Source organism: Chlamydotis macqueenii, chromosome W (assembly GCF_036417535.1).
Source record: "Chlamydotis macqueenii isolate bChlMac1 chromosome W, bChlMac1.mat, whole genome shotgun sequence".
NCBI lineage: Eukaryota > Metazoa > Chordata > Aves > Otidiformes > Otididae > Chlamydotis > Chlamydotis macqueenii.
The window spans coordinates 1,592,850-1,608,241 of NC_141592.1; the positions used below are offsets into that span (position 1 = coordinate 1,592,850).

General features: G+C 46.2%; 2 protein-coding genes across 4 annotated transcripts; one reads left to right on the forward strand and one right to left on the reverse strand.

Moving 5' to 3' along the window:
- The first annotated feature begins 707 nt into the window (after positions 1 to 707).
- Positions 708 to 6,787, forward strand: STARD6 (StAR related lipid transfer domain containing 6). Of its 2 annotated transcripts, none has more exons than XM_086769761.1 (7): positions 708 to 743; positions 1,910 to 2,003; positions 2,154 to 2,203; positions 4,384 to 4,510; positions 5,014 to 5,131; positions 5,798 to 5,891; positions 6,145 to 6,787. In XM_086769761.1, exons 2-7 carry the CDS (start codon positions 1,914 to 1,916, stop codon positions 6,296 to 6,298), a joined length of 633 nt encoding a protein of 210 aa, XP_086625887.1. In that variant the 5' UTR covers positions 708 to 743; positions 1,910 to 1,913; the 3' UTR covers positions 6,299 to 6,787. The 2 variants fall into 2 exon arrangements, with proteins under 2 accessions (XP_086625887.1, XP_086625888.1); XM_086769762.1 differs by lacking the exon at positions 708 to 743 and adding an exon at positions 774 to 838.
- Positions 6,788 to 7,202: 415 nt separating this feature from the next.
- On the reverse strand, positions 7,203 to 14,853 carry POLI (DNA polymerase iota). Of its 2 annotated transcripts, none has more exons than XM_086769662.1 (10): positions 14,730 to 14,853; positions 13,721 to 13,846; positions 12,847 to 13,011; positions 12,559 to 12,711; positions 11,346 to 11,582; positions 10,814 to 10,992; positions 10,435 to 10,526; positions 9,214 to 9,347; positions 8,878 to 9,080; positions 7,203 to 8,153 (listed from the first exon to the last, which is right to left on the reverse strand). In XM_086769662.1, exons 1-10 carry the CDS (start codon positions 14,821 to 14,823, stop codon positions 7,350 to 7,352), a joined length of 2,187 nt encoding a protein of 728 aa, XP_086625788.1. In that variant the 5' UTR covers positions 14,824 to 14,853; the 3' UTR covers positions 7,203 to 7,349. The 2 variants fall into 2 exon arrangements, with proteins under 2 accessions (XP_086625788.1, XP_086625789.1); XM_086769663.1 differs by having other exon boundaries at positions 13,721 to 13,843; positions 14,730 to 14,837.
- Positions 14,854 to 15,392: the final 539 nt, after the last annotated feature.

The following is a 15,392-nucleotide window of genomic DNA, read 5'->3' on the forward strand; positions in this document are numbered from 1 at the left end:
TGTAACCCCACAAACTGTAAATTGAAGAGTTGGAAGCACAGGCTTGTTCTAAATGTTGTAATTGGGATGGTCAAGGTCACCAAAAGAAACCTAACAATTCATTTCATCTCTGTAGGTAAATTATAATTTGAAAAACCTGTTAAGGTGTTAAGGAAACAGGTGCTGTAACAAAGAACAAAGATTAATAACTTTGTTGTAGCCAAGATTGCGTGCATACAAGGATCATCATGCCAGAGCAGCATAAGGATATAAAAAAAAAAAAAAGCAGGCATAATGGGGGTCAGTTCTTCCAAGGCCGAAGCGGTTTTCCCTGGAAAGCCGAGGAACCGGGCAAGGCACAGGCCCGGGGGCTGCGCGGCCGGCACAGACCGGGCCCCATCCTCACACAAGACCCCCGGGGCGGGCACCGCCGAGCCCCTTTCCCTCACAACAGGCACTCAGCAGCGCCCAAGGCAGCACAGCCCCTCCGCAACCCCCCGACACCGCGCCGCCCATCCCGCCTCGGGCCTCCCCACCCCGCAACGGCCGCTCCTCTGGGGCTTTCCCGCCCGCTCCTTTTGAAGGGACCGCTCCTCTCTGCAAAATGGCGGCGGCGCAGGCGCAGCGGCGGCCGCGCGGCCCCGCGGGAGTTGTAGTCGAAGGCCGGCGGCAGGCAGGCGCTTGGGTAGCCTGGACTACAGCTCCCGGCATGCCGTGCGGTGGGAAGGCGGGAAGGTGGGGCCGGGATTCTCTGCGCCGGCGAGGTGAGTGCGAGCCGGTGTTGTCTCCTCCTCCTCCTCCTCCTCCTCCTCCTCCTCCTCCTCCTCCTCCTTCTCTACAGCCCCTGCGGGATAGCAAGGTGTGGGGGCCGGCCGGGTGGGCTGTCCGGGGGTGGGCGCCGCGGCTCAGGGCCGCCTCCGCGGCGAACGGGGGTCCCGCCGGCCGGGCCTTCGGCTCCGCCGCGTTTTCGGCGCTCGGCTTCGCCTGTCAGCGCTTCCCGAGCGGGTGCGGGGGCTGAGCGTGGCGGTGGGCCTGGCCAGCCCACCCTCACCCCAGCACCTCGCCGGACCCACCGCGAATTCGTGGGGGTGCTCTGCCCCCCAGCTGCGGCGGGCACCCCTCCTTCGGGGGTGCAGGCCGAGCACCGGGCTGGGTGTCGGGGGTGTCACCGAGGGCGCTCTGGAAACATCTGTGCAGCCCCGGGAAGGTTTAGGTGTGAAGTTAACTTTGTGTGAGCATCTGGTGCAGAAGCGTTCAACGCTCTTGGCCTGAGAGCCTCAGCTGATCTTTTTTTTTTAGGAGAAAGAGCTACAAGAGAGATGTTGGGCAGGAAAAAAGGGTGGGGACGGAGAGCTCCAGCCCACGGGAGATGGCAGCGTTGGGCTGGGCTGGGTGGGGATGTTTTGGTAAACGCGGCTTCTGCGGCCTTGCTGCTGCACTATTGCTAGAGCCGGGCTTGCAGAAGAATTTCCACAGTAGCACAGCCTGTAATGGTAAAGAAAAATCCCTCTTTGGTTGTTTGAGCCTTGTGTGTTTTAACTATGCAAGTTGGCCGCTGGCCTAACGACTTTAGCAAATCACGGCAGAATCAGAAGCTCGGGTGATAAACTGTGTGAGGAGGGGAAGTTTGGATGTGGAGTAACGATGGATTTCCTACAGAGCGAACGGGGTGTCTCACTAGATGCTGTAATTCTTTCTCAACATCCACACCAACTTCTTGGTAGCCCAGACTGGAAATCAATTAGAGAATTTTGTTTAAATAATAACTGTCTTTTTTTTCTGAAATGAACTACAGTAAATAAAAAATTCATTTGGTAGAAATACTCCTAAAGCCTGTGGTAAGAATGCAGGAATGAGCACTATGGTTTTTTTTTGCGGTTTAAAGAGTGCTTTTACCATATACTAGCAAGTTGTTTTGAAATCTTTACAGATAAATGGACTATAAGAAAATTGCGGATGAAGTGGCAGAAAAAATGTTATCATACAGTCAAGATACTTCAGGATGGAGAGTGATAAAAGTTTCAGTAAGAAAACATCAGTTAATATTGCTTATGAAGTTATGTTTGTTAAATACATTTTGTTGCAAAAAGTGTTTAAGCCTGTTTTCCTTTAAAAATTAGTTGGCAGCTCTTTATCAACTGCTAAGTTTTTATTTTTCCTTTTTCTGCTTTGAGAAAAATGTTACGGTTTCTTCAAAGCCTTCAAAAGAGTATGCGGGAAATATGTAAGTATTTCCATTTTCTTTGGTATTGTGATGAATAACAACATCTTTTTTGAACAGTGACACCCAAGATTGACATGGAAATGTTGACTATGTTCTGTCTTTCAGGAAAGTTTAGTTTTGTTAGGTGTGGAGAAGAGTTTTGCGCTGTAGTTACTTACACTGGGTCAGCAGTAGAATACGAGAGGTGGATTTCCCAAGCAATTTTCAAATGTGCTGTGAAAATTGAATACAATACAACACTTACAAACATGGAATAAGTAGATATGAAGTCACAGTTTTGGCCTGAAGTCAGTGGCCGTTCCATCTTACCGGCCAGGCTTCGCTTTTCGCCCCTTCATCCTTAGGAAATTACCGATCCTCACACACGCAGACATGCTTACGCTCTTGCTCCGCCTCGTCTGTCCTTTGTACCTTTTTCTTTCTGGCGCCTGAAACTGAATTAACTCCGCTGAGAGTAAGAAGGTGATGTCATTCCAGAGCGGCAACTTCATCTGTCCTTCCATCTCTTGCGCGATGAATTCTGTGCTGTCGTTATGCAGCTAGGCAGATACAGTAGAGAAAATTTGCAGCTCATTCTCTTTTGTTCTCAGGGATATTCTAAATCCAAAAGTCTTGCTTAGTTTTCTAATTATTCCTGAAGGTTTGAGCAAAGAAGTTATTAATTACAGAAGACAGTGCCCTGTGACTAGTATTACAGAAGAATTACTCCACCGTGTTGTAATGGAGCGTAGCTGTAATATTCTCATGAAATACGTTAAAAGCGCTGTTACTGTAATAAGAATTTGCATACTTTGGGTGAGACATTGTTACTGTACTTCAGATCTTCAGTACAGGTGGGTGTGGGGGAGTGAGAGTCTGCTTAGAATTCCTAAGAACGTGCCTGACTTATTTCTGCGGAGGAAAAAAAGATCCGCTATCGTCTCAGAGCCATTTTTAGTTTTTCTCGGATCTATTTACGGCAAGTCCTTTCCGGTTAGGAGAAGCATCGTCATGTTTTCTGCCACTTCGTACAGGGAGGCACAATCTTTCGTTCGTTTATTTTTGTCCGAATCTTTGTCACATCAACAAGTAGTTCCCGTCTGTAGCATGCCTTTTGCGAAGGAATACTAGCACTTTCTAGGAGCAAAAGTGCAGCTTGACTTTGAATCTTTATTAACCGCGTATCGCAAATGCCGGTTTCTTTTTTTAATTGGCAGGACTATTAACAGTTTGCTTTGCTTGCTAAAAGAAATCAGTATGGGATCCGGTAGTGAAAAGCAATAGAGGTCCTTGCTTCAGTCAGGTTCAAAGAAGCATTGAGGTGATTGTTTTCGAGGATTTTATTTGGAATGATGTCAGCTAAGCTCAAGAAAGACAACGAGGTATGTATGTCAGTTTGTCTAAGGTAGCGAGACTAGACTTGGTGATCCAAGCGGTCTTCACCAGGCTTACTTTCTCTTTTTCTCAATAATCCACCGTAAAAACGGGAAATTGAGATTTTTTTTTTTTTTTTTTTCACAAGCGCGCCCTTTTATTCTAGCAACGGTGTCTTTCAGAAGCCTTGCCTAGAAGAAATCCTCCCAATTAACAGCTCCAGCTGAGTTTAGGAGAGAGCTCTTTGCAACCGTAGGCTCCTTTGAGCTCGCCTGTCGTAGCGCCGCGTCCTTCACCTTTGCGTTTTATTGCGCCTACCCTGGTGATTCGCGGTTTCTCCGGGAACTGGGTGTGAGAACCGTCAGTCCTAGCGAGCAGTTCCCAGCGTTACAGGCGTTTCCTGGTTCCTTGTGAAAGGCCCCTCTTCCCCTCTGTGAACGTTCCCTTGAGCTCCTCAGGAGACTGGGAACAAAAGTCGGGGAAACGCCGGAAGCTTATAACTAGTGAGAAGATTTGCAATGGGTGTCAAAATGGATTGAGAGGATCTATAAAGAAAAAATAATAGATGAAGTGCGTAAATGTAAGTTAGCACAAATAATTCATTTAAAATGTGTGGTGGCAAGAATGTAATGGTCTCAAAAATCAGTTACGGAATAATAATTTTTATTCCTGCTGGAATTTTAATCAATCCATCGAGTGCAATCATGTTCATGTGCTTTACCTCGTTATGGCCTGACATCTCCAACTTCTAAATGCTGATCATTGTAGAACTTATTTTTCCAGTCCGTAAATCTGTACTCACTATCTGTTTTTTTTACACAATCTAGATACCGTGGAGAAGGGATAATTAAGGAAGTCCCTAGTAAAATCATTCCTTTTATGTATCTTCCTGAATATCGAAGCAAATGGGACAAAGCATTACAATCCTACAGGCTGTTAGAAAAGATTGACCAGGTAACATGATCATTTCATACAAATATTTTCTTTTAACTCTTTCTGCATGAATTACGGTGACCTAAAAAGACCTCTGCCGCGACAGAGAAAGCTCTCAGTACGAAATACGCTCTGGGCATCTTTGCTTTTTTTGGAACTGATTTAGTTTAACAGATGATACATCTTTGTCCGAGAACACGATCTGCAGCCTAGCCTGTGTATTTTAACGCAGATAGACATTCTGGCTCCACTAAACGTGCACATTTTGAGTTTTTCCACGCAGAAACCATCCTCCTGCCTCAAATCTAGGCCACGAATCCCAGCCCTGTGTTACTGGAAGATCCCTTTCGTGGCGCCCGTGCTAGTCCAGCACTAAATATGAGAAACTGTTGTCTTACGCTAACGAACAGGAATCCGTTTTTGCCGCAGTCGCGCTGCCCAACGCGTAACGCTGCTTTGCCAATTAATTAAAACTTAGCTTCTCACATACTAATTAAAAAAAAATTACGTTTACTGACTTGTAGGACACCGGTATATACCACAGTGTAACGCACAGTTATGGTATGGGACTGATTTCATCGAGAGATTTTGTTGACCTGCTGCATGTCAAGGCGTACCCTGGTGATACCCTAACAACTAACTGTAAGTTGCATCTCGCTACTGCACGTTCTTAAATTTTGGCTGCATTCTGGAAAGCCTAAGGTGAATTAGAGCGAGTTCTGCAGCCTCATCACGGCACGGAGGACCTTGTTCCCGATTTTAACAGTCCCCTCCTGTTTATCCCCAAAACAAAGTTGCGTGGATCTCAGTACGTGGCAAAAAACAACATTTTTCATCTTGGAACTTTATGATCTATCAGTTTATTATGCAAAATTAATGGATAACTAAAGAAAACAACCACTCCCAACTACTCCTGTGCACGTGCGCAGCAGTTTCCTCATTTCTCCGCAATTGCATTTCCTAATTAATGACATCTGCTGACAAACTGCCTGCTTTGTGCAGAGCTAAGCCACGCCTCAGCACTTTGGTATGTGTAATCACCTCTCGAGGATAAATAATTTTGGGTATAGCTGCCCAAACACCTAGAGAACCTTTTACATCTGTTGAATTGCTTGCACAAATATTTAACGTCCTTTAGGTGTTTTGCGGAGAGAATGGAATTGCAAAAGACGGCAGCGACCACGTTGCGAGATCTTGTGCTATCCCGTAGCAGTTAGTTTGCTTTCAAAAAAGTGTTTTTGAGTCAGATGATTGACACACATAACCGTGATTAATTTAATTTTGCTTTTTGTGCGTGGTGACTTACAGCTGTCAGCGTGGAATACTCCAGCTGCCCTCCGACTCCCTCTTGTGTCCGAGGCTACAACAATCCCTGTGGATACGTCTGCTCACCTTTACCCGAGTGAGTATTTAACGCGCCTTTATAACCATCTGTGGTTACCACACAGCTTTTTAATTTTTATTTAACAGTTTTAGCCTGGGTAGAGTTTTGTGCCGATCGGTTTCGTGGCTCAGGCTTCTGAAACAATTGAAACTTTTATATTTCCTGGGTTTTTTTTGTGTCACTAATTTCAACAGAGATAAACACTTGTACAGCAAGTTTCACAGGGAGAGGAACAAGCGTTAACTGAAGGATTTTGCTTCTTTCACCGCAGAAATCCAGAGCATTCGAAGCTCGTGGTATTTATTCAGCCAGAACTAGGAGGGATGCTTCCCTGTTCCGTAGTGGAGACAGCATTACCTGCGACTCTCGTAAACTTAATCACCGATACGAGAGCTGGGCTGAAAGGCTTGCGAGACCGTAATTAAACGTAAGTGGAAAATAATAAGCCCTTAAGTGACATGCATCTTTTACATGGATTCATTTTTGAAGTAGACCATGAAGTTTATTTTAATTGTGGTTTCTGTGGAAATCTGTAAAGCTTAACTTAAACTGGTGAGCGCTGGTTTTGTCTGGTTCTTGGGAACGATGCAAGCATTTACACTGAAATGCCGTCAGAAGTCCAGGATGTCGCTTTCAATGTAATCAGGTGATGTTTTGTAATATTTTTGCACTTTATATGCAGAGAATATATATATATATATGAAAATCTGGTGATATAAATTATAGCAATATTAAAATGCAGTAGTCAAATATTTTGCCGTAGCTTTAAACACAGTTTGATAAATTCTTACCTCAATTATGTACTCTTGACTGAAACAAGCAAACATCTTGTGTACTGGAGACTTTAAACGTGTGCAAGCGTAATCAGCGACCCTTTCACCGTTTTGGAATTAAATATTTGAAGAAAAACCTGATGACTTTGTCTACAGCGTCTCATTAAAAGCTGCTCTTTATAAAAAGAGTTGTTTGTCGGTTTCTGAATCCCGAGCGCCAAACCGAAACAATTTTTATACGCTGACTAATTTCCGGGAACGAGCTGGTGAGATGATTCATTTGGAACTAATGTCTCCCATCACCCCTTAGTATCTGAAATACCTCTGGTTACGAGTTAACCGCAGGAAACGGTGATAGCCATGCGAATAGCAATTTCCATTGCAGAGACGGGGGTGCAAAGGTAAGAACAGCGTGAAAATTGCTGGCACCTACTCCGCTCACTCCCCTCCCGAGCTGTACTGCGTACTCTGTGAAAACTGAAGTAAAAATTCCTTCCCCCCAGTCAGCACGTTGAAATGTCGATTTCCAAGAAAGAAAAATAAGACAGACTACTAGTTAAACAGAGTCAGCAGCAGGTTTTGTGTTCAAAACTTGTCAAAATACACTTTGAATATTCACATCTTTACAATTTACAGAAAACTTTTCGTAACTAAAGTGCCTTCCAGTGCCGATTCTTACAGCGTCACCCTTATGAAAAACATTTCACTGTGGTTTAAAATATCTTAGCAAATTGTTAGACTGTGACAAACATGGTGCCGTGTTCCTTCTTCCTCTGTTTGGTTTAGGCTTTTCAGGGGGTTTATCCGTAGAAGTTTTGGACGCGGCTTCCCCGTTCTTCCATTCAGCTAGCAGTTCTTCTTGCACATCTGCGGGCAGTTCATAAAAAGTCTTTGCGTCAACATGAGGAGGAAATACAAGTCCTGCTTGCCTGCTAGAAGTTTTCTCCTCAGAAGTTGTTTCAAAAGCCTGCTTATCTTTATCCCAGACAGGGACGCTGGCTCCGGCTCCCAGAGCCGACAGATCTCTCCCTCTGGAGCTCAGAGGGTCAGCCGGTTGTTTTTCCATCCTGCCGCCTGTCAACGCGCTTCTGGGACACTCGGAAGAAGAACTGGCCCCGGAGCTGTGTGCCAGAGCGCTTGCAGACGCGGGAGCCGACGGGAGATGCACACCGCGTGCTGCAGAGCGCGTACCGCTCTTTGGTCCCTTAGAATTCGGGGAAGTGCTGTGTGCCTCTTCTGCAAAACGTTCTGATGGCTGCCCCAAAACCTTCTCAGCAGGGATAGCTTCTGTTTTTACAGAAATAATTTCTTTTTGAATATCTTCTGGAAGTTCCCTGAAGACGTCCTGGTCAATGTCATCAGGAGACAAATGAAATGGGAAGTCAGGAATTCCTGCTTTTCTTATATTGCTTTTCTTTTCCTCTGAAATTTTCCTAGTTTTTGTAATTCCAGTTCTGTTGCAGTTCTGGTTCCAAGAAGCACTTTCTTCACCTTGTGAGACATCTTCCTGCGCCAAAAAAAAAAACGTAGATAAAAGCATAAGCGTGGTCTGTGTAATCTACTAGCGACAAAGCACTGTTTTACCAACAGGAAGTTCTTCTAGTAAATTCATGACACAACATGATTTTGAAGTTCTTAAGTTTTTGTATTATGTACTGAAAGCATCTTGCGGAAATACTTAGGCGTTTCCACAGACAGCTCCTACGCTGTCCAGCAGTTGGGAGGTAGGAGATTCCTTCAATCCTGAGCAGGAAGGAGAAGCCCGCGAGATCAGAAGCAGGCGCTACTGGCCAATACAGAACTGGATCTTTGATTAACGACGTGAGAATGCGTAGGAAGGTAAAGAATCACTGTGAAAGTATCTTAATAATAGCAGCAAGGTAACCTGTAAGCAAACGCTAAATAAAAGGCAGATCTTACTGGAATGAACAGCCAGATTCTATTTTTAGAAGACATAAGTCTGGATTTCTCCCTCAGTGAATTCTGTTCTCAGCAGTTAAGGGGCTTGACAACTTAGCTGGCTGTCCCATTCCCAGACAGTATTAAGTCTGTTTAAAGCAGTTTATCTAACGAAAGAAAGCAAACAAGGCTACACCTGCTCAGAAGACTCCAAAAAAAAAAAAAAAAAATCTTAATTTTTACCAGGTCAATAAAAATTAACGATCCTAAAACTTCCAGAGCAGTTAAGGTTCACATCTCTATAATAAAGACAGAAATATCTTTCAGCTTACCCGGACACGTTTACCGGACCCCGACGGTGGTGACATCTGCTTTAGGTAGAAACCGATCGATCCTTTCTTGCTGCTAGGAAGATCTTTGAGGTTGGAGAAGCAGACACTCAAAAGGGTAAGGTGAAACGGTAGCTCTACATCGATCATCTTTCGAAAGAGTTTCATTAGTATGTCAACCAACGGGGATAGAAGGTTGCTGCTTTCTAAAATAAAAAAGGTTGGGAAAAAAGGATATTAAGTGTAGGGATTATTATCGTGACATTAAGTAACTGAATTTTACAAAGAAGTTTAGTAGTAGCAGCACAAGGTCAATCCTTTCCAAAATTCTAAATTTACCTTTTCCAAACTTGTGAACGAGATGAGGTGGAATGGCACACTGACGGCTTTCCCGATTAAACCATTTATCCGTTGGGGAGAACTGGCGTATGGTCAGTCTTACCGTGTGCGGTTGCCTTCCGTCTTTGGATATTCTGTGGAACGTTAATGTGTACAAAGCAAGAAGGATTGCTACGAGTTTTTTTTCCAAGGGTGGGTGGAAACTGTCACAACATCTGGGTTACAAAGTCTAATCAAGCGTTACAGATCTCTCTCAACTTTCTGGCTCTACTCCACTGATCGTAGGGGGAACTTGGGGTCCCTTAATTACCCCTAAGTTAGTATTCACATTATATTGAACTTCTGTCTCTAAAAGTCTTAAACTGAACTGGATGGGAATGTTACGTGGGTCACTCTGCAACACTGCCGCGTTTCAGAATTTAATACATTAAAAGTAGGATAGTCTTTGCGGTTTCACCTTGTATAATCCTCACATTTTTGCTTTTCAAGGCAGCGTCCCCACTCTAGCAGCAAAAAGTTAGCTGCTTTTTGGAAGAAGGGTAAGAAACAAAGCATACAATTGTTTCTTTCCCCCTCCAAAAGGTATGCAGGGTTTTTTTTCCCCTACAAAACCAAATTTCTCCGTTGTACACGTTGTAAACAAGATAGTAATCACAAAATTCGAAGTGAGGCTGTTTGTCCTGAGCAATGCCAGAGCTGCAGGTAGAAGACTGCTTCCCCACAATGTTAACAGAACTAAAATGGATCCAGCTGTTCTGAAACTTGCACAGATGTGGGGACAGAAAACCTTTAAAACTTTTAGATTTTAAAGCTTGGGGAGGCATGCAGAGAATACGAAAATTTATTTAGAGGAAAAAAAAAACCAGAACCCAAGAACTAATAGGGGACACAATAGGATCCTTCTGAGATTAGCGAGGATGCACCACCAAAGCAACAGAGAAGGATCAGCAAATGGAATATGCAAAGACCTTTATCAGAGAGGCTGCAGAGGAGCGGAAGGGCTGGGAGCAAGACAAAAGACAAGCAAGGGGAGGAAAAACGGGGCGATACAACAGGACAATCCATGAATTGAGGAAAAAAGACCCAAGAGGAAGCTGGAGAGGCAGGGTCTGTCCCTATAAATGCATTTGGCAGAGAGAAGAAATGCAGAGTACAAGCCAAGCCTAACATACGCTCCAGGTCCCTTCAGGTCACGAATTCAGTCATCAAAAATTCAGTCACCTGTCTAACAGGCTAGAAAGCAGTTCTTCAATTTTCTCCTTAACTTCCGCTTCCGATGAACATTTTTTAAAGGAATCTTCATCACTAAAGGACTAAAAAAAAAAAAAACAAAACCCGCATTATTCCTTTCAATTTTGTGTTCACTTCAAAGTTGTGAAGAGGGAAAAAAGCATCACAATTAACTGCGTGGAATTAACTCCAAGATCTCTCTGACGCTCCGAGCTCAACTGGATTTCAGGAGAATTACACATTAATTTCACTTGTACCAGAGAATACGTACAAAAATGCATCATTTCAATTAGTCCAGCAAAGCTGTACAAAACTAAAAGCAATTTTTTTTTTTACTTTCTATTAAAGTACTTGAGAGCAATATTTGTACCTGAGGAGGGCCCGATGGAGTCACAGGGGAGTCATCTTCTCCGTAGCTGAGTTTTTGGATACGCTGAGCGACAGAAACGCCTAGTTCTTTCTCTAACACAGCGGGCGGAAACGCCTGGAGATCACGCACGTTCCTGACACCCAGCGTCTCAAGGCGTCTGGTAGTTTTGTAGCCAATGCCTAAATAAAAGGTGTGTTAAAAATAGACGGCCACAACCTCTGGGCTTCAAGAAAAATCAACTGAGATTTTAGTATTTTTGAAGGTGTCTTGTGAAGTGCTGCAACGTATTTACGTCAGAACTGAAAATGAAGAAAACCCAAGTCATTTCATTCCTTCTGCTAAACAAAGCTCAAGCAGCTTATGAAAAAAAAAAAGAAAGCACCCTAAAGACACACCGACACATCTCCCATTTCCTGCTTGCAAGAAGAAGGATTTAAAACTATTTCAGCTTTATTTTTTTTTTTATTTTTTTTCTTATCGTCTTAAAAGTTGTCAATATCCTCTCCATCCGTGCTCACAGCGCCGTACTTACCAGGCACTTTTTGGATGTGATCGAGGCTGCGTATTAAATCCTGCCAGCTTTCAGGCAGAAGAACCGTTTGCTGGTTTGGTTTAAAAGTCCCGGATACCAGTTTAGACAGTAATTTGTTAGAGGCCACTCCAGCGCAGCCCGTGAGGCCCAGTCTGGCAAGCAGGGCTTCCCTGAACTCCTCAGCGATCTGAGATCCGATAACGAGTCTTACATGCGTTGCGTCCTGCAAGTTGATAGCTGCAAAGGAAAAACAAGCAGCGTTCAGCATGGAAACAGTCAGCCAGTTAGCTAATTCGCTAGATTTAGAGCGTTTTTGCGTTGCAGTACGAGAAAGCATGGTCTTGCGCGTCAAATGGTTTTGCCATGGTTTCTGTGTCCAAATTTAACCTCGGTTTAATCTCCCAAAAACCCTGGTAAAAGGGAGGATGCTCCAGTCCAAAGCCAGGGGCATCCTGTCCAGGAAGCAAAACGTTTAGGGAGTATTTTAAATATAAAATACAATATATTAAGAGATGTCAAAGAAAAGTGTTAAATATTGCAGATTCTTGTGACCAAAGTAGAGATTTACAAATCTTTAATTTGGAGGGCTGCCTTGCAGCTCAGCTTTTATTACTCACGTGCAAATGTCAAAGGAGGAAAAGGCCCACTCAGGCATTTCCCTCCTCTGCAAACCGTGTTCAAAGCCACCGCAATGGCTCAAAGTCCAGGAAAAAACCCAACTGCTTGCTTTCCTCGTGCATGAAACGAATATCACGGCATGAGACGACGTGTGAGGCAGCTCGGTAGCTACGTCAGGCTCCGCAAGTCTATTCCTGACCTAACGGCTGTGGCAAAAATTTACTCCGGTTTTTTTGGTTTTCATTCATTCAATGAAAAAACCTCAATTCTGCAAATTGAAAATAACATTCAAGCTCAAACTAAATTCTGTGTCTTACTACAGCAAAACTACTTTAAAGAAAAAAAAGGACAATGAAAAGCTGTTCTCCCAGATCACTGTACATGCTTATCTCCCACAAGAGATTATTATTTTTTTTTCGTACAATTAAATTGGAACACTGATTAACATTTGTGATACCTGTACTGTCAAATACAGAAGCCAAGCACGGAGCGACGCAAGTTTCCGGCTGGACAACACTCAGCAGCAGACCAATAATTCATACTGAACCTCACCAACGTTTACCGCGTTTTCCAACACGAAGAACGTTCAGCTCACCTTGGTTGTTGTACACGTGGCCAGACACGCAGAGTCTGGAACGTCCACTTTGCTGGAGCTGGTTTAATCTCTTCTCTACAATCTCTGTGATATCCACAAAATTTTCATCAAACCCAAGCCTTTCCACCAGCGGACAAAACTCCCCCAGCAACTCTAGAAGGAAGAGATACCCAGGGATAATATAAGCGCAACGAATAACGTGAGGTTTTCACGTCCGCACCAACCTACAGCTGATTTCCCGTGGATTCAAACTCTTCTAACTACTGGAAAAAAAACTTAATTTTGTACCTGTAACCTTGTACGACGTTTCTCTGTACGGAGTTAGATCTTCTCCGTTAACCAGCATCAGCTGAGGACACTTCTCTTTGGCATCCTTGATGAACATCAGTTTCTTAACTCCGAGTCTTCTGGCTTCGTAGTTACAGGTAACGACGATGTTTTTCTGTTGCACACCTAAAAAGAAAGGTTGAACGTTTTCTTAAGTTCGGGTTTCTTGGTACTTCACAGAAGACCACAGTACTTTCACGCCACTGCAAAGCCTACGCTTTGATTGGAACGCGACGTCACAGAAGAAGCAAACCCAAGCCCAACAGCCTTATTTCACAGGACTCTGAGAAGGACAGATCTCTCGATTTAGATTACTGGACGGTAAGAAGGTCTCAAAACCTTACAGATACTTTTTCCCATTGTAACACCGCTCCTAACTTTGAGCCTTTTCAGGCCGTCTTCCCTGTGAAAGTGCTCTTGATGTGACAGTCATTTTTCGACGTAAAACGTTTCTCCACTGATCTGCCGACTGCCTCGCACTCATTCTTAACTCCCGGACGGAATAAAGCGTGCTTTAAGCGTGACTGCGTCAAAAAGCTCCGGCTCACCTGCGGGGCTCAGCCCTCTCTACGCCCACGTACGTTACGAACCAGCTTCAATCCCCAGAACTGCTCAGACGCGTCGGCAAGCGCCTGTACTCGCGCTCGAGCGGATTTATTCATCCCGTCGTCACGGCTGCACGGAGCCCAGGCTGCACCCTGCTCACTCTGGATGCGGCTACGGCTCCAGCGCGCCTGTATTTCACCACGCAGGCGCGGCTTTAGCTTATACGCCTCCTTCGTTTCTTCTGCCTGAATACACCTCATCCCCAAATTAACAGCGAAGCAACTCGTACCCAAAGGCTTGTCTCTCAATTCAGGATTACGGATCATTTCTACTTGCGCGTAGAAGCAGTCCAAGTCCACGTGCACAACCACTCTGCCCGCTGCGCTTCCTGCCGATACAGGCTTGCTGTGGCCTGCTGCGAGGAAAGTAAACCAACCGATTAAAAACGATTTTTTAAAAAAAATTCATCCATCCTAATAAACACACATTACGAGAAGAATATAAAATTTACAAGTTTTAGGCTAATTCTAGGGCTGCCTTAATTCTGGGATTACTTATGAGCGTAGGTCAGCCTCACCAACTCGGCTCACTACGAAACATTTTCCCATTTTGGGAGCGTCACTTGACTTTCTTCAGTGACCAGTTCCAGAACATCGCTTTACCCATACAATATCCTTTCACAGCAGAACGCTGAAACTTCTTTTTAGCGTATTTCTGTAAAATAATCTCTCTTTAACTCCGCTGAGATAGCTCTATGGGATACCCGCCTCGCCCAGGGCCGGCCGGTGAACATGGCAAATCACCGGCCAACGAACAGCAAACCCTGCTGTGGAAACAAGCCCGCCAAGTTGAAAAGGTAAAAATAAAATGATTTTTTTTTTAAGGGTTTTATTTCTCTCCGCCGAGAAGAACCCCAGTTAGCTGACACAGTCCAAATTAAACATCTTGTGCTGGTTTGGGGGTGGTGGTTTTAACGTCTGCTGAGCTCTCTTGTGCCAAGCGGAGAGGCAAAGCGGTTGCCGGCAGGATCACAGAAATAATTTAAATAATTTAAATAATTTTAAAAGAAGATGGCAGGGTTATGGCTGCCGAGGAGGGGCTCTCCCCTCCTCCCGGCTCCCACCCGCAGCTCGCGTTCGCGTTCCACGGGCGGCGGGGACGCGGTTCGGGCCCGGCCCTCCCCGCACCCCAACCCCGCCTGCCTCGCCCCACGCGTGGGCCCGGCCCGGCCCGGCCCGGCCCGGCCCGTCCCGTCCGCGGCCTCCCCCTCAGCCGCCGCCATGGCTCCCCGCGCTCACAGGGGGAGGGCGGCGCGGCCCCGCCGGCCGGCTGCGGGCGAAGCCAATCTTCCTCCTCCTCTTCCTCCTCCGTGGGCGGCGGGAAGGGCTCCATGCCGCCGCGGGGCTGACTCGGGGCCGCTCCCTGCCGCCACCGCCGGCGGTAACCGGCCGGGCCCGAACCGCGCCGGTCCTAGCGCCGCCGAGCCCGGGCCTGTGGCCACCGGGGCTCCGTTACCGGCTGTCCGACCGGGTGGGGAGGGAAGAGGTTCGCGGCGCGAAGCGAACGGGAAACCGGTCCGAGCTGGGCAGGGCTGTCAGCGCGGAGGGCACGAATAAACTGAACGGGGCGGGGGTCCGGGGAAAGACGAGAAAAAGGGGCGAATTCGGGTTTACGGCACAGCGTCCGTGTCCGGATGGCGCCGCAGCCGGGACGCGGCCGCCGCTTTTCCCCTTCCCCAGCACCTGCGCCGCCCGCCGCTGCCGAACCCTTCCCGCCGCGCCTCCTTCTCCCTCCGCCGCTCACAAGATGCCGGCGCCGCCGCGGCCGCTCTGTCCCGCCTACGGCGCTCTCTATGGTCGGCGGGGGTTGGCCGCTCTGGCCCCTCTAGGCCCCGCCGCTGACACCGATTCCGGGGCTCGGCCGCGGAAGCGGGAGCCGGGCGAACGCTGCGCGCGCAACCC